Source organism: Rhinolophus ferrumequinum, chromosome 9 (assembly GCF_004115265.2).
Source record: "Rhinolophus ferrumequinum isolate MPI-CBG mRhiFer1 chromosome 9, mRhiFer1_v1.p, whole genome shotgun sequence".
In the NCBI taxonomy this organism is placed as follows: Eukaryota; Metazoa; Chordata; class Mammalia; order Chiroptera; family Rhinolophidae; genus Rhinolophus; species Rhinolophus ferrumequinum.
Window position 1 is genome coordinate 23,228,930 of NC_046292.1, and position 26,979 is coordinate 23,255,908.

A 26,979-nucleotide genomic window follows, 5' to 3' on the forward strand; every position below is an offset into this window, starting at 1 on the left:
TCTGCACTGCCTTGCCTATAGCTCTGGTGAAGGCTGTTTTGAAACTTCTTTGGAAAGCGGCTGTTAATGGACTGATAATTGGTTTCCCGGCTTCCTTAGGAAGTGTGAAGCATTCTGCTAGCCTGTCAACAAAGCATCAAGGATTGCACAAACCCCCATCAGAGTTACTTGTATCTTCCTCATGGCATCTCTTGTTGTGGGGGAATCACTGGACCTGGTTGTACAGGAAAGGCTCTCTATTCTTTTGCTGGAAGGGGGTGAAGTGTCAGAGCTTCTGGGAAGGTGAAGAATATGTGCCACCTGGCCAGAGAGTCCTCCCCAGGACACCAAGCCAAGCACATTTCCTCGGCAGGGTGCTTGGCACAGGGTAGCCATTCAGTGAATACTGCTGAATGGATGGAAAGTGGTCCTACTTCCAACTGGCTGTGAGCAGTGATCCCTGGAGATGTGAATTAACCAAAGAGGAAAAGAGTAAGAGGAGAGAAGCCTGTTCCACCTTTTCTTTCAAAACACTTTTCGCTGTGAGAAACACCATCTTCTTTAAAACCTAGATGAAAAAAGGCCATCTATGAAGCGTCTACTACTATGAGGGCAGCTCAAAAGCCAGCAAAATGATTCTGAAGTCTCTGCTGGCTACTGAACATGTTTTGAAACATGAAGGAAAGAGTGTATTTGTGTAGTCTCAGCGGGCAATTCCCCGGTAAGGAGTTGTTTTGAAGAAAATGTTTCAAGAGAAGAGCAACGCGCGGCTTTGCACTTTTTTGGACAACTGTTCAAAGAAATTTGAGCCATCAAAATATTTCCCCAACCCCCTTTTTAATTCTCAGAAGAAAAGAACGGTATTGTTTGATAAGTACTGCATTAATATTTATTGTGACTAATGTGTGGTAAAATTTAGGACACTTAAGCTGACTTTTGCTAGATGTGGTTTTGTATTTACATATGGCCACTTGATAAAACATAGAGGGTGACTGTATAGTCTGTATTTTGACAGATGCTTATAGATGTTGTCCCTTTTCTGTTGCCCACCCACTACAATATATTTGAGCTGGGGTCAGGAGCCGACCACCAACACTGAACATTATCCCGCAATCACAGTGTGACCTGCTGTGTAAGTGAGCTACTTTAGGAAGGGCTATCCAAGCATTTATACTGTGGAAAATGTGAGAGCGGTTCATGTCGCAGTTATCTTTTCTGTAAATATGATCAGAGAGGCTTAGGATTTGGGGAGCCAGAATGGAGCGCTACCCTCTGGGGTGGATTAGTAAAGCCAAATCCAGACAGTAGATGTGCTGGCCACAGTTGTGAACCTGACCTAGGACAGAGAAACGCATCTCTGAAGTCTCCGCAGTGCCCCGAGATTTTCTTATCACCACCTCTTACCCCCCATTAGACTGTGAGCTCCCTGAGGGCAAAGCCTAGAGCCTGTAACAGCGTTGGCTGAGGGGCTGGGTATCAGCAGAGAGCTGACAGATGGCGTCCGCTCACCTTCATGAAATACAAAGGCGACCTTGCTATGTGGTGCAAAGGCACGGGGCCAGCTGGCGCTCTCTGGCCTCCTCCACCGAAGCCAGCATCCCTGAGACTCAAGCTGGGTTCTGTGACATCCAAATGACCAGAAAACCCTGAGTGAGGGGAGTGCCTTGGGGACGCTACCCCTGTGTATGCCACAATCATCCAGAAGAAGAAATGCCATGCCGCCACCCCCAGCCCGAGGACCCTCATCCATGAGACCCAGGCTCCTCTTCCTTATTTTAAACCACAGAGAACATTGCTCGGTATGTGCCAGGACAGCTCTCAACTGTTTGTTAGCAGTGCCCAGCTCGCTGGAGGCTGCCAGCAGCACTTCATGGTCCTCTGCTCTTACTGAAGGTTCTAGAAAGGTCTCCTAAAACGACTCCTAACAGCCAAAGGGTCAGGCAAATTCCGGGAGGACGTGAGGGACAGCCCCCCAAGGTAGCATTCTGTTTGTGGGGCAGGGAACTTTATCCTGCTCCGAAATAGCTGACGGTTCTGCTACCCACTTCATTCCCACCAGCTCTCTGCCCCAGAGGCCCAGCCCTTTCCAGTTCTCCCTGCCTTGTTTTGTGTAGATGGATTTCAGAGATGACGCCCCTGTGGTACCTGAGGCTCTCACAGCCTGCACCACTACTTTCTGAGGTGCTGCCTCCAACCTGCCCTGCAGAGCTCCACTCCACCCACCTGCTCCTGCCTGGGCTCAGTCTCTACAACTGTCAGACCCTTTGTTCCTGCTTTCCCTGAACTGCTGCCTGCTAACCCCTCTGCCCCTTCTGGGCCCTTTGGAGCCCTGTGTGCTACAAGGCTAACGCTGTCAGGCACTACATTCTAGCCACGTCAGACCGCAGAGATGGGCAGATTTCCTGAAAGTGTATTGTTTTCAATAAGGGTGATTTGTTTAATGTGTATCTAAGAGCGATTTGATCTTTAAACCTCTGCAAGAATTTTTACATAAACTCACAAGTCATCAAAAATGCTTTGTCAAACCAAACAAAGTGATTTTTTTTTTGTTTGAAAAGTATAATCACTGTGATGTGACCCAACTCACCAACTCATACACCGAACTCTCAGTCAACACTGATGTCCCAGGTTATTCCCCCCTCAGCCCCAAGGGGCTACCGTTCTCTAGTAGTCAGCACTCAGAGGCCCCGAGAAGCCCGCTGAGGTGGGCGACAGGAGCAGAGGGTCAGGCTGTCGGCCCTTCCCTCAGAGAAGCAGATTGAAAGAGATGGAGAAGGTTGGGTGGTGAGGGCTGGGAGAAGGAAAGTGATAGCCCAGAGAAGCTGGCACCTTTGACTTCTCAACAGAGACCGAGCCTGTTCCACCCTTAGCCACACACAGACCCCCTCATGCTTGCCAAACCCACTGGGACCCTGGACTTCAAGTACTATCTGCGCCAAAAGAATGGCCACACCACCTACGAGGAAGGAAGAAGGAACGTCCTTTTCATCTCTGTAGACAGAGCACTTGACTCCAACCCTTTCTCCAAAAGATCACCAATCCAAAGACAGCTCGATCCTCATCCCTCTGTGAGCAAGGCCGTGATTTCCCACAGTAGCCAGAGGCGGGTACAGAGTCTACAATCTGACCAACTCGCCAGTCCTCTCCACTCTGGCTTGGCTGCCTGGCACTGGCGGCAACATGGGTGAGGAGGAGACGCCTGGGTCGGAGCTGGGTGCACCAAGCCTCAGTGGCCTCGACCTTGCTCTCCAGCAGCACCAGGGAGGGTAAGACGGCATTGAAGAAGGTTCCCCAATGTCAAGAGCAATCATTCTCATGCTAGTCTACATTACTGCCCGACGTGAGGACCCGACCAGCAACGTTGTGAAGAATAGAAGAAACCAACCAGAGTGACACTGTTGTTATGATCTGCAAGGTTCCCAAGCGTGGGGCCCCTGGATTAGCTAGGGAATGGGCCCCCTGCCTCTTGGTGGACACCCCGAAGTGGCCTCCTCCCCGCTCACTTACACACGCAGCCTGGCTTCGTAGCCGACCACTGGTTATTCTTTTGGCACGTGATTGCCTTCTGCCCCACCAGCTCAAAGGCAGGCTGGCACTCAAACTTGAGTGTATCACCGTGGCGAAAGCGGGAGCCTTCTCTGCGGCCATAGGCGGGTACGCCAGGATCCCCGCAGCTGCCCTGCTCGATCTCTGAAAGACAGGAAGACGAGAACACAGAGACAAAAGGTGACTAATTCCTCTTGTGGAGCTGGATGCCCATATGACATGCTCTGCAGCTCCTCTGCCATGAAGAGTCAGTGCTCAGAGTGACGCAGGTAGGATCTCTAATGAGAAATCATGAATGTCCGGTGTAAACACAGCATCCTAGGTGCAATGGGCCTTCCAGCTACAAAATGCCTGAGGCTCTGTGTCCACCCAGGCGTTCTAGGTGCTTGGATAGTCTCATTGTGGGAAGCTGGGTCTACATTCTTTGTGGGATACCTGTCCCAGCTACTAACGAGTTCCAAAGTTTGAGGGACTTTTGTACTGAACTTGACTGTGCATTCAAATTACTAATGCCACTTGATAGACCTTAAGTGCAGTCCATTCCTGAGCAGCAAAGGCAAGCACAAGACGAGAAGGAGGCTGAAACTTTGCTGCCTGCCTTTCCCCGAACCAGAGGTTAAGGGAGAATCAATATTCGCTGCTTTCTGATATGGAAACACTTCTGGGAGGGTATTTTTTCTTTTCTTAATTCAATTTGAGATGGTAGCAGGTAAAATGAAACAAATGACTCATTAGGTATGCTTTTAAGTTCATTTGATTCAACAGTGGCGAGTCAGACACAGTGGGTTCCCTGAGGCAGCTCTGGGGCCTGGACTCGGAGGGCATGACAGCTGGCTGACCCATGGGAGAGTCAATCAGGACGCAGATGCTTCAGGAAAGGCATCTGTCCTGGCCGAAGCGCGAGTTTCCTCCAGAGTCACGCCCACTCCCACCAGCCTTGGGTTTGGTGCTGCGAGAGGTGAGGGTAAAGGAGGGGAGAGGGGTACGAGGGGCGGGAGGGGAGGAGGAGCCCTGTTCCCAGGGAAGGAGGTGCCCTGTGGGAAAGACAGGGAATAATGAATGAAGTGACAGATGCTGAGGTGAGGACTGTAAGTGTCCTATGATTTGGGAGAGAATACACTGGAGTACTGGGACGTTTTTTGGACACCTTCCCAGGCTTGTCAGGCAGAGGGACCCTGGCTTTTCTGTAGACCATTATGGGCTGTCAGGAGCCATAGTCCCCAAAGTTGCCATGTGTGACCTAACAGAAATCATTCTGCAAAAGCTTTCTTACCACAGCTGTTGGGCTTCTGTGGGCTCATCAGGCTAACCTGTGGGAACAGGTACTTGACTGTCACATTCCTGTTCACTCCAAACGGACGCCTCCAGCCCTCTGCTGAGAGCCGGCAGAACCACACATGCTATCGCTGGCACTGTGTGGTGTGATCTAAGTCAAACATCTCAGGTCCTCGGTGTCGGGGGGAAGGCGGGTCTGTGCGACCATGCCACTGCCAGGTCTAAGGTCTCTAGTACAGATTAGCTCACCCACCTCTCGTCCCCTGGGCCTCACCCTCTGCACACACACCTAACTCAAACTTGGAAGGTGGGGCTGCAGAAAGCACACCGAGCCCTCCTCTGAAGCTGGCTTTCCTCATCCAGCACTGGGGGAGGGTCTGTCCTGAAGCATTCCTGGGCAGGGGGCCCCTTTTCTCTAGGGCCCAGAGCTCCAGGGTATCCAAAGGAAAGGAAGAAGGGGCCCCTGCGGCGAGTGAACCTGGAGATGCAAGCAGCAAGGCCCCCCTTCTTCCAGGTATCCCCGACCACGCTCTCTCTGGGATGCAAGACCCTGGCACAGCCTGCCCCTGCAGGCATTCTGAGACCTGGTGACAGTTACCCAGTGTTTAATGACAGAGCTGGATCCTACTGCCCAGGATGGGACACAGATTTAATGTGTCCTAGTGAGACCCCACCATGTTGTTGAAGATATAAATGTGGGGTACACCTTCCTATGTCCCTGCCCACAGCAGCTAGTCTGAGGGTGTCATCAGCTCAAGAGCCAGTGTCCTTAGAGGGAGGAAGGAGTCCACCCAGCCCTCCTCACTGTGTAGGCCCTTCCCACATGCACACATCCACCCACTTTCTCCTGCTGTCAATGGGAGCAGAAGTACCTAATGAGCACCTGCTGTGTGCCTGGCCCTGTGCAGGACACTTGAGGTGTGGGTATGGGCTCCGCTCTCAGGGATGGAACAGTCTCGTCATGACACAGACAAGGAAACAGATATTTATGACACAGGGTGATTCGTGCTGTGGAAGCGCCCAGAAAGGCACCTAACTCAAACTTGGAAGGTGGGGCTGGAAACAGGGTGCAAGGGGTGAGGCACTACCCTTGGGCACAAAATTTTAGGGGGCATCAAAAACTCTGCAATTGAGACAGTATCTTAGTGCACTGTTTTTAGAAAATCAAAATTAATGCACATAAATCAAATCCAACATGAAAAGAAGACCAAAACTTAGCAACGACCAGATCCAACCAGCACTTGCGTGACTCACTTCATCTGTCTGACCCTAGTCATGGCCATCAGAGCCTGCTGTCATTTAACATGTTGATATTTTTTAACATGGATATTCTACATTAACTTTGGTTTTTTTTTTAATATTGCATTGAAATATTATTTAATTACTGAGATTTTTGGCATTCCCTAATTCCCTTAAATTTTACACCCAAGGCGAGTCCCTTTCTCACCGTATCCCAGTCCCAGCCCTGGCATCAGGGAAGGCTTCTTGGAGGAGGTGATGTCTAAGCTGAGGCCTGAAGGCTGAGCAGGAATGAGCAGGTAAAAGGATAAGTGAGATTCGTTTACAATAGCCAAGCCATGGAAACGACCTAAGTGTCTGTCGCTGGATGAATGGACAAAAAAAAGGTAGTGTGTGCGTGTGTGTACAATAAAATATTATTCAGCATTAACAGGAAGGAAGTCATGCCATTCGTGAGAATAGAGAGAAGTTAGGTGGTACCCCCTGAGGAGTACAGCCTTGAGGGGGGCAGTTTAAAAATATTTGTAAGATGGGAAAATCCATCTTAAATGCTAGGGAAGAAGAGATAGAGATAGAAATAGAGATAGAGATAGATAGAGAGAACGAAAGATATTAAATTGTTAACTGAAGACATGCAGGAGAAATGCGGAGGACAGCATGAGGCTCTAGAGAAGGCAGAAGGCATGGGACCCGGAGCACACGGTGGGGCTGGCCTTGGAGACCTGGCAACTCTCTAGGCGGGAAGAGGTACGAGGTGATTGGTCACAATGAGCTTTCAGGTAGGATCGCAGGGGGTTGAAGGAGCTGCCGTGACGACACAGGCTCCATTTTCTAAGTGGAGGACGACATTGTGATCTTTGTTGAAGGTGATGGAACAGCCGTGAGGAAAAGGATTTGACGCGGACAGGAGTATCTGAAGCAATCACTCTGGAGAAGAGGAAATCATGGCTGGATAAACAGCTACGCCCTTCTGGGGCCCACGGAGGGTGGAGGTGACTCATTGACAGGGGTGCCACAACAGGGCTGTGTGACTTGTCTCTGAGGCCCCCAGTAACTTGGTTCACGTAGAAGTTGTCACCCCAATAAATTTAAAAAAAGGAGTGGAAAAGGGCAGCAGGACTGATGGAGGGGTGGGGTTGGGTGTAGAAAATGGAAGAACAATGGGGCAAGGATTTGAGGATATTGTTAAAAGGATGAGTGAAGTGTTATCCAAGTCACTCAGGCAAAAGGAGGAAAGAAGTGAGAAGAGCAGGATGGAGAATCAAGAGGTCCAGGATAGGGGGAGCAATGAGTGGAAGAGCTGAAGGAACAAAGGGTCTCAGAGCAGAGGGGTGAAGTTAAGACGTCAGAGGTGCTGGAGAACAGGGTCTGGCTGCAGCCAGAGTGGAGTGCACTGAAAGCAAGTGAGAAGGTCAGGAAACCGAGAGGCAAGGGGATGGCAAGGCTTGGAGCAGAGAGGAAGAGACGGATGGCCTGGATGAGGAGGGGTCGAAAGTGGCGGAGGTGGAGACAGCAGAAGGTCAAAGGAGAAAGGGTTTGCACAGAGGTGGAACAGCACTGGAGAGTGAGCACACGAGCCTGCCTCTCAGATGGAAGTTCATGGGTCTCAGGACAAGAGCCACTGGGTAACGGTGACCTCACAGGAGTCAAGGTGAAGGGGTATTTGGCAAAGAGGTCCAAGGCATTGGCGAGGGGGATGCGGAGACCACTGAACCAGGATTGGATGGAGGGGGAGAAGAAGAGACGAGGGTGGAGGGTGGTTTGAGCGTTTGGGGAACTCCTTCCAGGAAGGCAGAGGGGGCTGGTGGCTTGTTTCTGTCCTCTCAATACCCCTTGTCCCAGTCTGGGCCTTCTCTCCAAGCCCAGTGTCAACCCCTCTGGGAACATAGGGACCCAGGCCCCCTGCCTTTGCTGCAGAGGGTTCCCTGTGCTCCACTGCCCTCCCTGAAAGGCACGTGACTTTGACCCTCCTGGTCAGGTGCTAACCAAGTGTGATGTCAGGGTCCAGAATTGCAAATGGAGAAACCAAATTGCGACTTGGAGAAAATCGTGCATGCAATTTCCTGTTATCTGGTTTAATATAATTCCATCTTAGAATGTTTATCTCTCTCCCTGTCCCCTTTTGCCTGCCAAAAGCAAGCTGGGAAACAAGAGATGAGTGCTTCAAAGACGCTTCTGAATTCCATCACGACTGGACTATGCCGCTTAGTGTATTTGCCTTCCCCTTTCTTGGCTGTTCTGTTCTGTTCCTATCGTCTGTGATCAACCTCACTGTCGTCTCCCCAGGTTTTTCAATTTCTAATTCCAAATTGAAATCCTCTTTTATGACAATGTCTGCACCGAGGGAACGGCATCATGTGTCTCTATAAATTCACTATTTGATCTGCTCCAAGAAAGACGGTGCCCCTCGGGGGAAGAAGGGGGTCCCAAGCTTGGGCTGCAATTTGCTGCTTTTCCAAATGGGTGGCATTTCATGTCTTCCTTCATTTATGCACTGTCCCCTCACCCTGAGCTGTGGCTTCCTCAACTTCCTGTTTCACTTGGCCAACTCCTTACACGATAGACTGTAGCTTAAGAGGTCACCTTCTCAGAGATGCTTTTCCTGACCCTGTATCTCAGATATTTCTCCTTTTCTCTTCTCTGTTGGAACCTTCTTTTCCTTTGGAGCACTGCTTGCCTTTTGCAAGTATTCATCTGTGTATTTCACTAGTTAATATGCTAGACATTGGGGCTACAGCAGTGGGAACAAAGGACAAACACCTCTGCCCTTGTGGAGCTCACCTGCCTCTTCCCTCTCTCACCGACTCAGCCCCTTTGGCTCCCCTCTGGCTGCCAGGTTGAGCTTGTTTCTTGTCTCCCCACCTGCTAGAATGTCCGTCCTATGAAGGCGAAGGTGGGCACCAATTACGTGTTGTTGATCACTGTGTACTCAGAACTTAACACCGTGCCTGGGACACAGAATATTGTTTAGTGTGTGAGTTCAGCTAATATTTATTGCATGGAAACTGTGCCAAATGCCATGTTCAGAGCTAAGGATACAGCTGCGTGACCCATGGCCCTGCCCTTGGAGAACCCACAGTCAGGTGGGTTCTCCCACCTGACTGAAATAACGACATAGAAATAACGACAATGTCAATGCTGAGGGCCAGAGAGGAGGTGTGCCCCTGACCTCACAGCCCGTGGGAGGGCAGAGGAGGCGGCTCAGGCCTCGTGCTGAGAAAAGCTTCATGGAGGTCGCCCAAGCCAGACACCACTCAGCCTGGGCTCCGCCTTCCCCTCCCCCCACAGTCCTCACTACCCTCCTCCTAGGGGTCCTCCTCCTACGGCTCAGTCAGCCAGCTCTGCTCCCCAACCCTTCTCTCACTGCCGTAGTCCACCGCTCCCAATACCTCACCTGGACGGTGGCACCAGCCAAGACCTGGTCCCCTGCCTCTTCCCTCTATGCTGTACCCTGCAAAGCAGTGTGACACCACTTAGAAATAAAATTCAGTCATGACTACGTCCTTCCCATGGATTCTTTCCTGCCTTCCTAAAATCCACACATGAAAACCCTAACTCCTAGGCACGGCAGGACCTTCGCCTACCCACTCCCACCCCAGCCTCATGTGACCTTGAGATTTATACACCAGAAAACTGAGGGACCAATAGGGGGGCAAGATAGCGTGATGGTGATGAGGGAGGGCTCTGGGGTTGGAAAGCCCTGGACGTAAATTCTGGCTCTGCGCTAAGTCGTAGACTTTGAACACATTCTCTCTGAGCCTTAGTTTTGTCATCTGCAAAACGGAAGTGGTAGTAATAACACCTACCTTACAGGGTTGTTTTGAGGATTAAATGAGCTTATGTATATAAGACAATTGTCAAAACGTCTGGCACGTGGCACGTAACCAGTCACCAGCAGGTGTTTCGCCATTGTTGTTTTTGTCCTGTTGTTGGCAGAGCCCAGCCGGCTCTTGCATGGCTCTAACTTGGCACCTGCTGTCCTCTCTTTCTGAATGAACACCCCCTGCTTGTCTGCCAGACAAAACATCATCTTTTAGTGTCAGCTCAAGTGCTTCCCGGTCTGAGATCTTCCATTGAATCGTCCAGGCTGACCTAGGAGTTCTTTCTCTCTCACTCCCGGACCCTTTGAGACAATTTCCTGTCATCACTGCAGCGCTACAGTTTTTGGCATATGTTTCTTCCTATTAAATGGAAAGTTTCTTGAGGACCAAGACAGTATTTTTGAAATGTCTCTGCTTCCAGCTTCTAGCAAAGTGCAGGACACAGAGGCGACATTCAATAAATGTGTGAGGAGTGAAGAAGGGAAGACAGAGCGGAGGATGGAAGGGAAAAAGCAGGAAAGAAGGAATGGAGTAAAAGAGTGTAATGTCTGGAGAATAGTTAGAAGTTCAATGTGATGGGAAGTGACGGTGAAGAGAGATGAGGATGGAGAAATGGTCTGGGGGAGACCATGGAGAGCCTGGTTCAAGGACTGAGAAGTCGTTTAGTCTTTCTCTTGTATGTTGTCAGTTCCTCCAAGCCGGGGTTTGATGACACTTTCTAGAATCAAACTCAGTCTTATGCATACTAAGCGCCACCGATGCGTTGTTCGATTGGCACAAACTCCTGGGGAGTGACCAGGGCTCCTTTGGTGCATTAAGACGACCTCTGAGCTATCTGGACCTCATGGATTTCCTGAGAACCACACCCCACTCCACTTTTCTCCTTCTGCTGGTGGGACGTGCACAGGGGCCAAGACGCAGTGCATCTGCATGTGAATCTCTGGGTATTTGTGCTCTGCTCTCTGCACACGATTTTCATGAACAGGATGGAGGTGTGGGTGGATAAAGTGGGTGACATTTTCTCCTCTCCATCTCCTTTCTCCACAGCACTGTCCTGAGTATGTCACAGGCTGAAGGAGGCTGGGAAAAGGGGTGAGTATGGACATGTACAGAGAGCATCAGAATGCCTCCAAGCTGTCTGCAGTAGTCCAAAGCTGGAGCTTGTCATTTGCAAAAGCCCATGTACTTGGAGAGTACATCTCATTGACAAATTACTTCCTGCCAAATTTTAATGCTACAGCATCCTCTGTTGTTTGCCATTCCGCCCCCAGGGGCCAGGACACACGGGCACAGCATGGTTTCCTCTGCGCTTTCCTGAGAGGAGGCAGCTGCTGGCTGGATCCAGGTAAACTCTAGTTCCCAGTGCCTGAGAAAGCTTTAGGGTACCATGGAAACTCAGTGAGTGCCTCAGGAACATGCTGGTGCCACTGACTGAAGTTAGAAAGTCTGGTCCTCTAAGCTTATGGGGACGAAACAAGAAGAGGAAGAGGTGTCCTGAAAATACCGTGTTTCCCTGAAAATAAGACGCAGCCGGACAATCAGTTCTAATGCATCTTTTGGAGCAAAAATTAATATTAGACCAGGTCTTATTTTACTGTAACATAAGACCGTGTCTTGTCTAACATAAGACCAAGTCTTATATTAATTTTTGCTCCAAAAGATGCATTAGAGCTGATTTTCCGGCTTGGTTTTATTTTCGGGGAACCACAGTAGCAGATTTGGGATGAAACTGGTTACGTGCTTGACATTCTAACAGGAAGAAAGGCAGTGTCTGGAAAGGAGTAGAGTCAACGATGCTGGTCCGCTGCCGTTGGCCTCCGTTCCAGCCCAGCTTCAGTATCATCTTCAGGGCGCTCACCTGTGCCCACCAGCAGAAGGGGATGGAGGCACTGCTGGCAGAGGGCTAGTCTTGCCCATTTTCTCCCTCCTTGCTCTCAAACTTTATTTCTGTGCAGGTTTTAGCTTCCTAAGCCAACCTGTTCTCCCTCTCAGGGATGTCTAACTCCTTCTCATTCTTTAAGCAAGTCTTAGTTTCAGACACCAGCTCCTCCAGGAAGCGCCCCCCGGGGCCCTCCAGCAAGGTTAGCTGCCCCTCTTTGATATTTCTCATCTTTTTGCACTTCCTGGACTCTAGTAAAGACAGACTATGACTTAGGTGAAGGCAGAGACTCTCTTGTTGTCCTTGTGGCCCCAATGTCCTGAACAGGGTCTGCAGCACATAATAGGGGCCTGGGTAGCACTGAGGGCCCAGAGGACCCACTTCCAACATGCATCCCGTGGACTGTTGGGCATCCTTCCTGCACAATGTGTACCACCCTGCTCCTCCCTTTCTCAGGGTCAGGCTCCCGGCTCCTTCCTTCCCTGGGTCAGACCCCAGATTTAGTACTAGCCTGCCAGATTCCAGGCTCCAAGTCAGGAAGCAAGGAGACTCCCAGATTGATGCTAAAACTTGTTAACAAGTTGTATGTAATTTTATAATGTTTCTGGTAAGTGCTAATTGCCTGTGCCTTAAATATTTCTTTTTCTACTGGGAAGCAAAGCAATTGCAATGATGAATGCATTTCCTACAGCTGGCTGTCCCCATGGAGGGGACGAGCTTCTACGCTCAGAGTATTCACTCACTTATTGATGGAGCCTGAGTCCCCTTCCCCCAACCCGCCCTGGGATTGTGACATGCAGAACTGGAAGAATTTCTGGGAAATAAATCTTCCAATTTTCCCACTCAGGGGCTCACACTTTTAACAAGCCGGGGAGGGCTGATACTGCAGTGCCACCTGCCTGCCCCCAAGGAGCTTCTCTATGTGTGAACTGGGGCCAGGTATGCCTGGGGGAGGTCTCTGCCCTCAGGAGTCTCATGCTCCCTGTGGAGTATCTGTATCCCAGCTACCTTCCCACCCCTGAGCCAAGAAGTCTACGCTGTATGGAAGGCTCCAGAAGCGGGGATCACAGGATGGCTAAGAGGGTGTGGAGGCTTCGGGTTGTGGGTGCAGGCGGGAGAGGAGCTGCAAGACTCGGGGAGCACAGGAGGGGAGCAGGCTTTTAACTGAGTGTTTACTAAATGTCAGGTCTTATACTGGGTGCTTTACTACACCGAGTCCTCGGAAGAGCCGTGTGAGAAAAACGTTTATCAGCTCCTCTGCACAGATGGGAAAACTCAGGCTCAGAGATGTGGATGGGCTGGCCGAAGATCATGCACAGAGCCAATGACAGAACTCCATTACAGGGTGGGTCTGTCCAACCCCCAAGCCTATGGGGACAGTGATGGTGGGGGCTCTCGGCACCTGAGTGCTGGGAGATGGGCAAGTGGGCGAAAAGGGGATTGGATGGGAGGAAGGGTGCCCAATTGATCCTGTGTAAAAAGTCATTACAGTTGAATTCTGCGAGCTTTTCTGAGCACATGCTGTGTGCCAGGCACTGGGCTAGGCCCTTTGGACTAGAGAGATGGACGAACTGGAATTCTGCTCAGAACGGATTCGTAGGAACCAGAATTTGGCTTGGAATTACCATCATGGAGAGCCTTGGATATCAAATGAACGACTGTGCTTTACTCTAAAAGCAATGAGAAGTTGTCATTAAAGTTTCTTAAGTAGGAGGAAACCGTGCCAGGTTTGGATTCTGGGAAGATTGCTGTGCTGCATGTGGCAGACGGGTGGGGAGTGGGGGAGGGGCTGGAGTTGGGGTCGGAAGACTGTGCTGTCATTCAAGGGAGGCGACCAGGGCGTCAGCCACAGCAATGGCAGAGGAGCTGGGACGCCGCAGGAGGTGGACTGACAGAATCTGGGACCAGGTTCAGAGGTGGAGAGGCAGAAGGAGGAGGTGGAGCGGAGGCTGTTGTGATGGCAGAATGGTGCTGAGGCTCATCCAGGTGGGGGTACGGGGGCAGGGGGTTTAGGGTGGGGATGAAGAATCTGGTTTGCGATGGTGTATGGACCAAACGTTTGTGTCCCCCCCAATTCATATGTTGAAGCCCTCGTCCCCAGTGTGGCTGTATTTGGAGATGGGCCCTCTAAGGAAGTACTAAAGGTTAAATGAGGTCATAAGGCCGGGGTGCTGATCTATAGAATTAATATAAACCAGAGAGCTTGCTGTCTGTCTCTCTCTCCCCGTGTGCGTATGCTGAGGAAAGGCCACGTGAGAAGGCAGCTGTCTGCAAGCCAGAAACAGGGCCTAGACCAAAAACTGAATCGGCCAGAACCTCAACCTTGGACTTCTGGCCTAGGACTGTGAGAAAACGAATTTCTGTTTCAGCCACACAGCCTATGGTATTTTGTTATGGCTGCCGGAGCAGACTAATACAAGTGAGTTGGATTTGAGATGTCTGAGGGGAAAGCTATCTAAAATGTGTCACAAGTGCACTGACATGCAGGTGGGGAAGAGATTTGGAAGCCACCAGTGTGTAGGCTGAGGTTGAAGCCATGAGAGTGGATGTGATCAACTGTGGAAGGTTCTAGAAAGAGAGGAGGAAGGCTGAGGACAGACTCTAAGAAGTGCCTGCCTGAAGGGCAGAGAGGCACCACGCAGGAGTGGTGAGGGAGCGGCCAGAGCTTGGAGGAGAACCAGGAGGCTGAAGGTGAGAGGAACCCAGAGGGGAGCATGGGAAGGGACAGGGCATTTCAGAGGCCAGGGAACTCAATCACCTTCCTTTATTAGAGGAGAGGAGGCGCCTCACCACGGAGGTGTGAGATGATGGGTTTCACTCTTCAAACGAAAGGCCAAAGGTGGAAGGGACAAGAAGGAAAAGGCAGGACCATCCCTACATGTGATCTTCACAGGTGCTTCCCGCTGGACGAGGTGCAAACTCTTTATGAGGCCTCAGGGCTCTCCGTGACCTGGATCTGCCTTCTGTCCGTTTCTCAGCCAGTCTGAGGAGTGAGGGCCCCAGGTGAGGCCTGCAGGTATGGGGCGAGGATCTAGAACTGGGGCCCATCAGAGCAAGCACAGGCCACCTAGGGACAGGCACGGAGCCACATGCATGCCCGTGGGGGAGAACGCCCCCGGTGGAGAGCAGTGGTAATCACGGGAAGTTTCCTCTGTTTTGAGGCTGAAGCTGAATAACAGTGAATGTCAACTATAATTTAATATATATATATATGGTCACAGGATGTAAAGTACAACATCGGGAATAGAGTCAGTGGAACTGTAACAGTTACATACGATGTCAGAGGGGTAGTAGATTGGGGGAGGGGGGTTATCACTTTCTGAGGGGTGTAAATCACGGAAGGTTTGGGTGGAGAAGTAGTTTAGTGGCTCCTAGCGGAAGGCGCCTCTATGCTGGGTGTCGCATAAGGAGCTTTCTGTGATCTCATTTCACTTTCTTGACAATAATCCTACAAGGTCAGCATTATTATCTCCATTTTACAAGTGGGGAACTGAGGCTCAGAGAGGCCCAAGGTCACACAGCTGGGACCAAGTTGGGATTCACCAGGTAGGATTTAATTGCACAGTCCATTCTACCTTCACAGAACCTGCTGCCTCTGTGTACAGGACTAATGTAGCCCCTGCGGGTTAGTGACGTCGCTAAATGCCCAGGCTCTCTTCCTAATTTGTTATGGGTCCAAGGAGAAGTCTTGCCGGCACCTAGTCTGTGCCCAGCAGTCACACAGTGTATGTTTTCAGGCTGCATCTAAGTTATTGTAATCCCAGCACCCAGCATAGTACAGGAGTTAATCCATACAGGCTGAGTGAAACGGACCAGAACTAATGAACAAAACCCCAGCCTCTAGAGACAAGGAGTCCGGGCCCATGATATATGGCCTGTATGACTGGGTCAAGCTTTGGCTTCTATAAAGATTTCCTAGGAATGGAAATTCTGTCACTTTGGGAGGCTCTCAGCGTAGGGAGGAAATCATGGGCTTTGAAGCCATGGAGACGTGGGGTTGAATGTAGGCTCTGCCCAGCCCCAAGACTTCTCTGTGACCCGGGCAGGTAACGTCACCCTCCTGAGTCTCCATTTCCTCATCTATAAATGAGCAGCCATCATATAGCTGTGAACACTGAATGAGATGGAGCAGTGCTTTTCAAACTAGGGTTAAGTTTTAAATTCCCTCTTAAAAGAAGCCTTACAAAGAACAGAGCAGGACAGAGAAGAAATGGAGGCAGGGTCAGACTCCCTGCTAGGCATCCCCTATCCCACCTTCGTGGTCCCTGAGGGTACCCCGCGTCTTTGTCTGACACAGAAAACCCTGAGATAATGAACATAAAGCTTCTGGCACACAGTAGGCTCTCACCAAACGTATGTCCCTTGCTTTACCAACAAAATCACACCAAACAACTCTTGATTCCTCTTTCCCACATAACAACCCTTCGAATATTTGGCCACAGTTCTCAAGTCTGTCCTCAGTCCACTTTTCCCCCTAATAAACATTCAGGAGACTGTTAACCTTCCTCACTGGGCGTGACTTACGTCCTCGCCTTTTCTGTCTCAAGCTGAGGTCCCCACGTCTGAGCCCCAGTCTCTGATGCCTGATCAGAACACAATGATACTCACTAACTCCCCGGGGTAAATTCTAGTAGCTAATTTTTTGAACCTTAAAACAGACTGGCTATTTATCCCCACTTCATCCGATCCTGGGAATTGAGCCCACCGGCCGCTCCCATCGAGATCCTTCTGCACGCTAACTGGCGTACTGGCATCCCTCATGCCATTTACAGCTTCTCCGAACCATTGATAAACTATGGACAGATGAAGGGGCTTGTGGATGACACGGGATCACTCCTCCCCATTTTTGGAAACGTCCACTGCTGAACGTCTATGGAAATTCAGAAATGAGGGAACCGTGGAAGCTTCATGTCCTGGTCCATTCCCGTTTTCAAAGTAGTGAGTGGCGGAGCGTGGCCCTGAATCAGAATTTCCCGATTCTCGTCTGGTGCTCTTTCTAACGCCCCACAGCAGCTTGCGTGTCATTTCATGTACCAGGAGAGCCCATACCGCTAACTACCTATGTACTCGCTCAGTTACTCTTTGCTTTGCAGTTGGTAACACTTCTTATTGTCACATTCTTCACCTAAACTGAATCTTTACCAGTAGCCCTGGGATCTAGGTTGTGTTATTATCTCCATTTCACAGAGGAAGAAACGGAGCCCTAAAGAGGCTCCCTGGCCTGTCAGGAGGCTAGGAAGTGACAGACCCAGGATTTGAACTCAGCACTTGTCCCCAGCAGGTGTTCTGCCTGTTCTGTCTCACTTAGACACAAGCTTCCTATTCTTAGAACACTGTCCTTACCCCACGGGGCACTGTGGTATGACAGTGTTACGGCAGGAAATGTGGGCTGGCTTCCTCTGACGGATTTAATTGTGTTTTCCAGAAAGATATATTGAAGCCCTAATCCCTGGTACCTGTGCATGTGACTTTATTTGGACGTAGGGTCACTACAGAGGTCATCAAGTTAAGATGAGGTCACACTGGAGTAGGATGGGCCCTTCATCCAATAGGACTGGTGTCCTTATAAGAAGGGGAGAGAGACCACAGGGATGTGACAACAGACTAAAGTGCTGCAGTTACAAGCCAAAGAATGCCAAAGATTGCTGGAAGGGTCGCCATGGAAACTAGGAAGAGGCAAGGAAGGATTCTACCCAGAGGCTCAGCGGGAGTGTGGCCCTCCTGACACCTTGGGTAGGACTTGGAGCCTCCAGAACTATGACAGAATAAATTCCTGGTGCTTTAAGCCATCCCGTGTGTGGTACTTTGTTAGGGCAGTCCTAGGATACTCCTACATGTCCTGTGTACCCAGTTTAGAGACAGAGTGCAGGGCCTGGTACAGGAAGAACCCTTAGACCAGTAGCGTCGTGAAACACACGACACAGAGTAAGAGTCCTTTGGAGTTGCTCTCCCTACCTAGTCTCCTGTACACCCATCAGGTCTCTGCGTGGGGATGGGGGAAGGGTACCTTCTCTCCCTCCTCCCCTGCTTCCTGTCTCTCCAGCGGCCGCCCTGTCATTTTAAAGGCTAAGGCCCCTTTTCTTGCTAAGGCCTTTCCTCACGCCCCAGAAAGGACGGCCGTCCTCTGTGCTCCCACTGGCTCTGGTTGCTGCACCTCCCTTCCTGTGAGCGCTCATTTGTTTTCTGTCTCACTGCGAGAGTGCCGGTCCCTTGCAGCGAGGACCCAGGTCTGAGCCATGGGTTCCCTAGGCTGGTCTAGGGTCTGATACATAACAGGGCCTTGACTGATCCTTGGGGGGTGGCCTCTGCTCCCCTTTTGCGGGGATCGGCATGAGCAGTCATTGTTTAACAGGAGGTGTGGAAGTGCACAGAAGGTGACGAGGGTGGCGTCTCTTCAGCCCCCCAGTCTGCCATTCCCTTCAGGCCTGTTCCCACAAGAGATGAAAGCCACCATCGTCTGACCCTCCTCAGATCTGTCTCTCGCCCTGTGCACATAGTTACTCATCACTAGGACACCCCAATAGGGCAGCTGGGGAAGCTACTATCTCCAGTCTAAAGATAGAAAAAAAAAAGGAGGCTCAGAAAGTTTACGGGGCCCCTTACAGGCCTCCACAAGCCGTGTAGGAATTGGGGATGAAACTGATGTTGTGCCTGGTGCTGTGTGTCTAGCATTTTAAGTGATTTGCCCAGATAATCCTCAAAACCACCTAGGAGACCCCTGGACAAAGGAGGAGGCTGGGGCTCAGAAAAGTCAAGAACTCCAGTGTTTCTAAGGCAGCTCGTGCGGGGCAGAACCAGGATTCGAACCCAGGGCTCGCTGACTCCCAATCCAGACCCCAAGTGTCTGATCCCAGTCTATCGGCATCCCCAGCGCAGTTACCTTCGTACGACGCCTTGAATCCCAGGGAGCTGCCGCTGCCGTCGGTCTGGAAGAGGAGCCACATCTGATGGTTGGTGCTGACAATGAGATCCGGGACTGACGTACCGGTCAGGCTGTCAGGAGAGAGAGATTTAGAGGCCTGTACCCAGCCCTGGCACCCCAACAGAATGGCAGCCCAACCTGCGACATCTAAAGGAGTGTCTAGGGACCAGGCTCAGTCAGGCAAATTCTGAGCCCTGCGGTGTTTCTGACACTGGAACATGTGCCCCGAGTGATGGGAGACTCAGCACCTCCCGCCTCGGCCACGGACAGAGCCTGAACTCAACTCCCTCACACAGACTCCTGGACTCCAAGAGAGCTCTGCTAGCTCAGGGACCAGGGCTAGCTGGAGCCAGATCTAATCAAGGGGTGTCTACACTCCAGCACCCTTCGTTCTCTTGTGTGAACTGTGTACTTCAGGAAAGACATAGACAGAAACCCATTTCCCTGGTTGGGACCCAGCCAATTGTTTCAATAAGACATCTCTTCCTGTTCCAGTATGAGAAGTGAGGCTTAAGCAACAGCTGTCATCTCAGGGCCATGTTTTTTCTGAAGAAGAGAGTTGGGGCATGGAGAAGCTTCTGATTCAACCCACATTTACCAGACACCTACCCCAATGACATAACTCCCATCCATTATCTCATTTAATGCCCCAGGGAGCTCAGTGAGGTTGGGGTTGTGTTGTCCCCATTGTACAGATGAGAAGAGCGGTACAAGTGGGCAGTGGTTTAGTGGTTTTCCCATGGTCAGCTTGCTGGAGAGTGGCAGAGTCAGAAAGAGTCCACTGCACAGGCGGCTGGGGGTTCTGGAGGAAACCTGGCTTCCTGTTGCTGTGGCGACTGGGCAAATAACCAGCACAGATGGGGACTTGCAGGTTGTGGAGGGGGCCGTAGGGGTCTCAAAGCTGGGAGAAGGGGGTGGAGATGGCTGCAGAACGATGCTCAGCACATCCTGAGCGCTGTGGGAGTGAAGCTGGGACAGAACACCTCGGATGCATCAGCCTGACCTGTGTGACATCCTGGGCCAGGGGCTCTGACGTTCTGTAATGGGGAAGGACTGAGGCCAGGAGAGGGCTGCCTCCTGACCCCAGGGCAGCAGTGAGCAAGGCACAAGGCCAAAGCCGCTGCTTTCCTGTGTGACCCAGTTGGGACAACAAAGGACCTGACCACTTTGCACGTGTTTCCCTAACGGTGGGAGACTGCTGCTGGCCTACAGAGATCTGGGCGTGGCGAGAGGGCCCCAGGGCTGCTGCAGAACTTGTTAGGAGCTCACTCACACTAGACTGGTCCAGAGACCTGGGTACCAGCCCTGGCTCTGCCATTCTTTGCTGTGGGACTTTGAGCCAGTGTCTGAGCCTATCTGGGCTTTTTCACTCCATGTTAAATGACGATTGTATGATTCCCCAAGAGTCTTTTCAGTTCTGCTGTTCTAAGGATCTCTCTATGGCAAAGCATCCTGGGGTCAGGGGAGGAGACAAAGGTGGGATTCTGGCCTCTTGGGCACACTGAGCTGATGTACCACACAGGTCAGCAGACCAGGGCAGGCGAGTGACGAAGATAGACCAAGCGGAGGGGAGAGGTGGATGTGATGGCTAATTTGATGCTGTCATCTTGCTTCGGCCCTGGGGCGCCCAGCTCTCGGGGCAAACATTATTCAGGGTTTGTCTATGTTTGGGGATGTTTCTGGGTGACAGTAACACTTACACTGGTAGAGTGAGCAAGCAGATTGCCCTCCCCAATGTGGGTGGGCCTCATCCAGTCAGTTGAAGGCCTGAATTGAACCAAAAGGCTGACCCTGCCTTGAGTGAAAGAGATTTCTTCCTGCCTGCCTACCTGAATTTGAGCTGGAACACTGGCTTTTCTTTTTTCCCTGCCTCAGACTTGAACTGAAACAGCAGCTCGTCCTGGGCCCTGAGCCTCCTGGCCTTCACACTAGAACGACCAGCTCTCCTGGGTCTCCAGCTTGCCGACTCACCCTGCAGGTCTTGGGACTTGTCAGACTTACAATAAGTCTCTTTCTCTGCATATACATTCTATTGGTTCTGCGTCTCCAGGGAACCCTGATTAATACAGTGGAATAGGCAGGGGCATAGGTGCCCTTTAGGCTCACATTCCATTCCTTTCTCCTGAGGGACCCCAGGTCCCAGCCATGTCACCTGACTCAGAGGGTAGCATCATGACAAGAGCTTCTCCAGGTAGGTGTGAAGATGGTGTGGGAAGCTCCCGGAACAGACCAGCTAGGAGACAAGCCAGCTGTTACTGAATGGGCCTTTTTCATCCATCATTAGAACCAGAGCACGTTTGCCTGGAGCCAGCCTCGCTGGGAGGAGGTATGGCATGGGATGCTGTCCTTAACTGAAATCAGAAGCCATGAACGCAGGGGCTGGTTCTGCCACCAACCATCTTTGCAACCACGGGTCCTCAGTTTTCCCACCTGCTCAATGGGGATAATAATACCTTTCTTACAGGGCTGTTGTGGGAATTAAGAGATAACTGACATGAAAGTTCCCATCATAGTGCCTGGGCACATAGTAGGTGCTCAATGTATGTGAAATCCCCCCTCCTTTTTGGCAGGGGAGATGGATGGGGTCAGGCCTGTCTGTCTCTCTGACGCTGGGCCACGTGCACTGAATGAAAGCATTGTCCAGCTTCATGGTGGTGGGCAAAAGAGGAACTAAATGGCCCCTAAGAGCCAAGACCCGACATAATGGAATTTTAGGACAGCCGGATATTATCTTGTACCTTAACTAGACCATGTCATACTAGCTTTTCTGGGCTCAGAAAACGTGGCTGCTATGTCCGTGTGGTCCCAACTCCCTGAAACCACCCATTTCCCAGATAGTTCTCAGCATGCAGGGTTAGCAAAACACTTTTATTGTCTCTGTTTGAAGACGTACTTGGCCTTGAGGAAAAACTGGTGGGTGGCAGAAGCAGGGTCTGCATAGAAGCAGACAGCCAAGTGGTACGCTCCGGGCACACACGCCAAACCTCTATCTCCCAGCTCCCTGGGCAACTGCTCTTTCTGGACACTTTTCCTGTGAATTCCTAGTAGGAATTCGGTCCAGTGTTCTGTTTCCCTTGGGTGGAGTCGAGAGAGGTGGAGGGATTGTTCCTGAAACCAGGAGCGCTGCAGGACACTTGCCCTGGTCACAGCGGGGTGTGGGGACCAGGCAGGAGCTGGAAGCCCATCCCCCCACCCTCCGCCAAGGTCTGCGTGCTCCCCTCCTCCCGACCACACGCTCTGCTTCACTTACGTATAGAGAACCGTCTTCTGGTCCCCGTCCTTGCCTCCGTCCCCGACTGTCAGGGTGTCGTAGCCCCTCTCCAAGTCAAACTCCTCGAAGGCCAGCTTGATCACCTAGGGAGGGAGCACGGAATTAGGGAGCAGGCAGGGACTGCCGGAGACGGCAGGCGAGTAGACATTCCCTTGTTTTGTCCCGATGCCCAGTCCCCGTGACACCATCCTACAGGACCCTCAATCCACGGAAGCATTTCCATGCCACCTTTTTGAGTGTGAACTATTCTTCTCCAGGCCACACAGTCTCTGGGGTCCCCTGATGTTTTCCAAAGATGTTCACAGCACATCTGCTCAATTCCGGGGGCTGTTATGGCAACACCAGGCACATCTGGCCGACTCTGAGATGATTAGTCTCTTTCTTCACGCCTTAATGCACAGAAATCCCCGTGGGCGTGGTGGCAATTTTTCAGGCCACATGTGGAATCTCAGCCTTCTTGCCCCCAGGGACCTACAGATGTCTCTCTCTCAGCTTCTCCTCTGCCTGCTTTTCTCCATCTTCTTTGCTTATTTGTTGAATCAATGAATGTTCCAAGAAGGAGATTTTGACAAGATTCTTCTCTCTTAACTTGTTTTGGTCCTGTCTTCTACAACATTTACTAAGCACCCACCCTATGCCAGGCTAGGAGGTGGGGTTTCAATAGTGAGCACGCCATGGTCCCCTCAGTGAGCAGGGGAGACAGAAAAGCAAACTGATAACTATAACACTGGGCGATGGCCACTCTGGTGAGGGCTGGGGGAGCACAGAGAGGCCTGGGCTGGTAGCAGGAGGGAAGGCTCTTCGTGATGGTGGGGTCTGAGAATTCTGCAGGCTATGGAGGCCTGGCAGGCCCACGGGGGATGCTGGGAGATGGAGGGGACATTCCGACGCCCCCTCAGATGGGACACTCAGCTGCCCAAGGCCCGAGCCGTGGCAGACATGGAACATTCCAGAACAAGTGTTTAGTGTCTGTCCGTGGCAGGACCACACACTGAGCACACCTGCTAGTTGCCTCACTAGCAGGGAGGGGGAGGGACAGTGAGATTGGGCCTTCAGTGCAAGGAAGTGAGTCAAGAAAGGCCAGAACTTGAGAAGTTCGCCTGGAGCTAGGTCCAGAGGGTCTCATAACCCTGCCCCAAGGATTTGGGGTTCATCCTGAGGGAGGAGCAGGAGAGGAGTTTTAAACAGTGGGTGACTGGGCCCCCCCCCCGTCTTTGGGAAAACATCAGTTTGGCTGCTCATGTGGAAACTGACGTTTCCACAGTTTCCACAGAGGGGATGGAGCAGAGACCAGGTCCTGGCACTACCGAGCGCTTTGTGACTGGATGGCTGTGGGGGCTGAGGGACAGACAGGGACCTAGGACGACGTGTGGGTTTCTGGCGTGGGCAACGGGGTGGGTGGTGGTGTCATTCACGAAGACAGGGCACACAGAGGCACCACTCCTATCTCTAATCGGGTCTCTTTTTGTCAGTCTGGTTTTAATGTGATGAAGATCTTCAGTCTCCCAAAGGGGAAGCTGAAGGGGCTCCTAGTTTTCCCTCGTTGTGCAGGTTTCCTCTGTCCAAACCAAACAACCCAGCACCTACATACTGCCAGGGGCCAGCAGAACCTCACGCCAAAGGGCCTTCAGGTGCCTCAGAAGCAAACCTCCAGCACTCATTCATGAGCCTGGGTACCATTCACGCGGGGCCTCGGCACTACATTGGATTCACAGAGGGGAGCATCTCTGTATAAGATTGTCCCTGAGCCGGGGCAGATAGGACACAGGAGGGCGTGGGTGCCACAGCCTGGAAGAAAGGTGAAAGCAGGCTTCCTGGAGGGAAGGAAACCCAGGCTAAGTTTGGAAGATGAACTGTGTTCAATAAACAGGTAAGGAAGGGAAAGCAATCCAGCCAGAGGGAAGGGCTGGTGCATGGACGAAGGTGTGCAACCGACGATGCGTCCAGATCCCTGGTCCATCTGGAGTTGTTCAATGGGGGTGGGGGGTGATGCGAGAGGAGGAGAAGCCAACTTAGGAAGGGCTCTCTGTCATGCTAAGGAGTTGGGCTTTGTCCTAAAGACAAGCGGGAATTATGGAAGAGTTGTCAGCAAAGGTATGAGAGTTTTGTTTTAGGGACAACAGCACTGAGAGATGGTGGAATACTAGGAGACTGATCTCTGGGCTGTAGCCATAGTGTCGGTGAGGGGGGACGTGGGCTTTAGCTTTCGCACTTAGTGGTTGGGGTCCTTAGGAGAGGGGATGGAATGTAACTGTCCAGCAGTGCGTGGGGAGGCCACGCTCCTTCTGGCTTTCTCATTGAGCAGCCAAGCTTGCCTTCCATGTTGTCTGAAGGCCAACGTCATGCTCACGAGACCATCTGCTCAGGCTGCAATCTCCTTCCCATCTCCTACCCTTTGGTCCCGCTGTATAGAATGATACACAAGAAGGAGCGCTTGGCATCTACTCCCTGCTGCCCTCCCAACCACACAGCCTGGGGGGCTGCTGAGTTCCTGAGCACCCCCCCGCCGTTGGCCCACTCATGACTGCGGTTTGCACAGACCCCGGCTCCTCCTGCGCCGTCTTCTCCACGTGTTCTCTGAGGACCCTTTCTCTCACCTCTGTGTCAGCACTTACCTGCTGTACTGTGACTGATCTGTTTACCTGGTACTCCACTATACCATGCACTTCCTGGAGGGCTGGGGCCAGGTTTCACTGCCTCTGTACTGCCACTGCCTGTCGGCTGCCAGGCACATGCCAGGGGATCCGGCAGTGCTGAATGGGAGAACATTGTCCAACCCTTCCCCGATTCTCCAGATGGACTGATTGCTAGGCTCTTGGCTCCCTCACAGGAGTTATCATTTAGAACAAAGGTCAGCAAACTGTTCCTGTAAAGGGCCAGATAGTCAATATTTCCCCCTGTGCAGACCGTACGTCTGTTACAACTACCCTGCTATTGTAGAACGAACGCAGCCATACACAACATGTACATGAAAGGGCGTGGCTGTGTTCCGATAAAACTTTATTTACAAAGACAAGCAACAAACTGGATTGGGCCCACAGGCAGTAGTTTGCCAACTCTGGTCTAAAAGATTCTTTGAGACACTCAATCACAGTTTTGATCATCTTCTCTTATGAGATTTCTTCACTACAAGAGTGAGATGACACCTACAATGTGCTCGAATCTGTTCTGAGAACTTTACATCCATCAACTATGTAAAACTTTCAATGACAAGCGCTACTGTGAATACCTCCATTTTACAAATGGGAAAGCTCAGGCACAGAGATGTTAGGCAACTTGCCTAAGACCACACAGCTAAGTGGTAGAACTGGGCCTCACCAGGCAGCCAGAGGCTAGACTCTCTGCTGCTCTTGCTTTACTACCTCAGAGTCTCCCAGCAAGGCCTCAGGTCCACGAGGTAGAGGGCGTGACTTATCCTCTAAACCTCCGCTGAGCTCTTTATCTGGTTCCCAGCAGCTCAGCAAAGACTTGTTGCACATAAAATACCTGTAAGACCGGCAGAGCCTTCTGCAGGAGGGGCCTGGCTTCTGCCGGAACTAAGGGTCCTGGCTGCACTTTCTTGCCACCATCACCCCCTTCCAGCCAGCCCTGGAGCAGAGGGCACTGGCGCACCACCCCACCTCCAAAAGAGAGAACATGTGATTACTAGGCTGATAATGGGAAAATACTGCTTCGCAGGCCAGAACTCAGAGCCATGAAGGGATTCACATCACTGGTCGGAGCAGCCATTGCTGCGAACTGCATTTAAGAGCATCTGACCCCAACATAGGAGCTAATTACACAAAGTAGACAGTACAATACACACGACATTGCAGCTTTGCGACAGGTCCCAGTGCACCATATATTGATGCTTTCTGTTCTCCCCCACTTTCTTTGGACTTTGTTTAAAGACAGGATCCTATAATGACTCATTAACTAACGTGCAGATCAATTAAGCTCACAAAACGCCTTTCTGAGGCAGGAAAGTGGCAACACATAAAAAAGGCATGAGAAAAGAGTGACATTTGTATACGGCTCAGACCCCCGATTTATACCCATTAGATACATGAATAAACAAACCCATGATCTAGGACATAATTACGGAGCACCTGCTACGTGCCAAGCACCGAGCTAGGTGCTTCCCATGTTATCATCTCACTTGCCTGACAATGAGGGCAGAATCTCAATGCCAAGGGCACGATGCAGACAGGGAGTGCTGGAGGACCACAAAGGGAGAGATGCAAGGTGGTCACGAGCAGGAGGGAGGCACGCTGGCCCTCATGGGACGAAGGGTGCATGCTCTGTTCAGGAAACAGAGGAACCAGGAGCAGGGAGAGCAGCCAAGGTGGGTTGGGGGGAGCGGGAGAGGGGGACGGGAGGGCAGCCTGGTGGAGTGTGCAGTTGGCTTTTGTCTGGCAGGCCAGAACAAGCAGTGTGGACTTGGTGGTGAAGATGAGGGGAAGCTGTAACTCAGCATGAAGGGATGGCTGGAGGCAGAGAGACCTGCCAGGAGCAGGTATGTGTAGGGTCCAGAAGTAGGGGGAGGACTTAGGGGAGTCTGAGTCTGTGTTCACTGCAGAGGGTGGGAGGGTGGAGGGAGTACTGGGGACTGTACCCTCAGCAGAGTCACCTGTCCAGAGAACCATGGCAGACGGGAGTGAAACCACAGAGGATGCCCGCCCTGGGTCCCAGAGGACATTTCTCGCTTCCTGAGCACCGTCCAGGACCAGCCAAAGGATCCGGAGCTTCCAGCATGTACAGTCTCAGTGAAGCTGCAGAGGATCTGACAGCTGACGGGCATTGTGGGGGAAGCTGGAGCCCCAAGAGATCTAGATGGAGTCTGTTTTGTCCAATGACTGTATTTCTACTACAGCCTGCTAGCTGGTCTTCCTTCACTCTGGACCCAAAACTCTGTGCCCCACTATCCCTTACAGTTTGACTGTTAGCTCCTGAAAGGAAGGGAACTCCCTTTGCTGGGGGCAGGGCCTGCATGGTGATTCCTGCCTGGGTTTTGCTGAGGGCCCAGGGTAGGGCTGGAGAATTGGTTCTTGGGGTGGGCAGGAGAAGA

At 51.6% G+C, this 26,979-nt stretch overlaps 1 protein-coding gene across 1 annotated transcript in view; it reads right to left on the reverse strand.

Moving 5' to 3' along the window:
- CSMD2 (CUB and Sushi multiple domains 2) overlaps positions 1–26,979 on the reverse strand; it is a 579,918-nt gene that overhangs the window by 232,187 nt on the left and 320,752 nt on the right. Inside the window, exons 11-13 of the mRNA XM_033115124.1 lie at positions 21,912–22,015; positions 18,620–18,732; positions 3,487–3,669 (exon numbers count right to left, since the gene is read on the reverse strand). Of these exons, the coding sequence (XP_032971015.1) occupies positions 3,487–3,669; positions 18,620–18,732; positions 21,912–22,015 (400 nt within the window). The remainder of the gene's footprint in view (positions 1–3,486; positions 3,670–18,619; positions 18,733–21,911; positions 22,016–26,979) is intronic.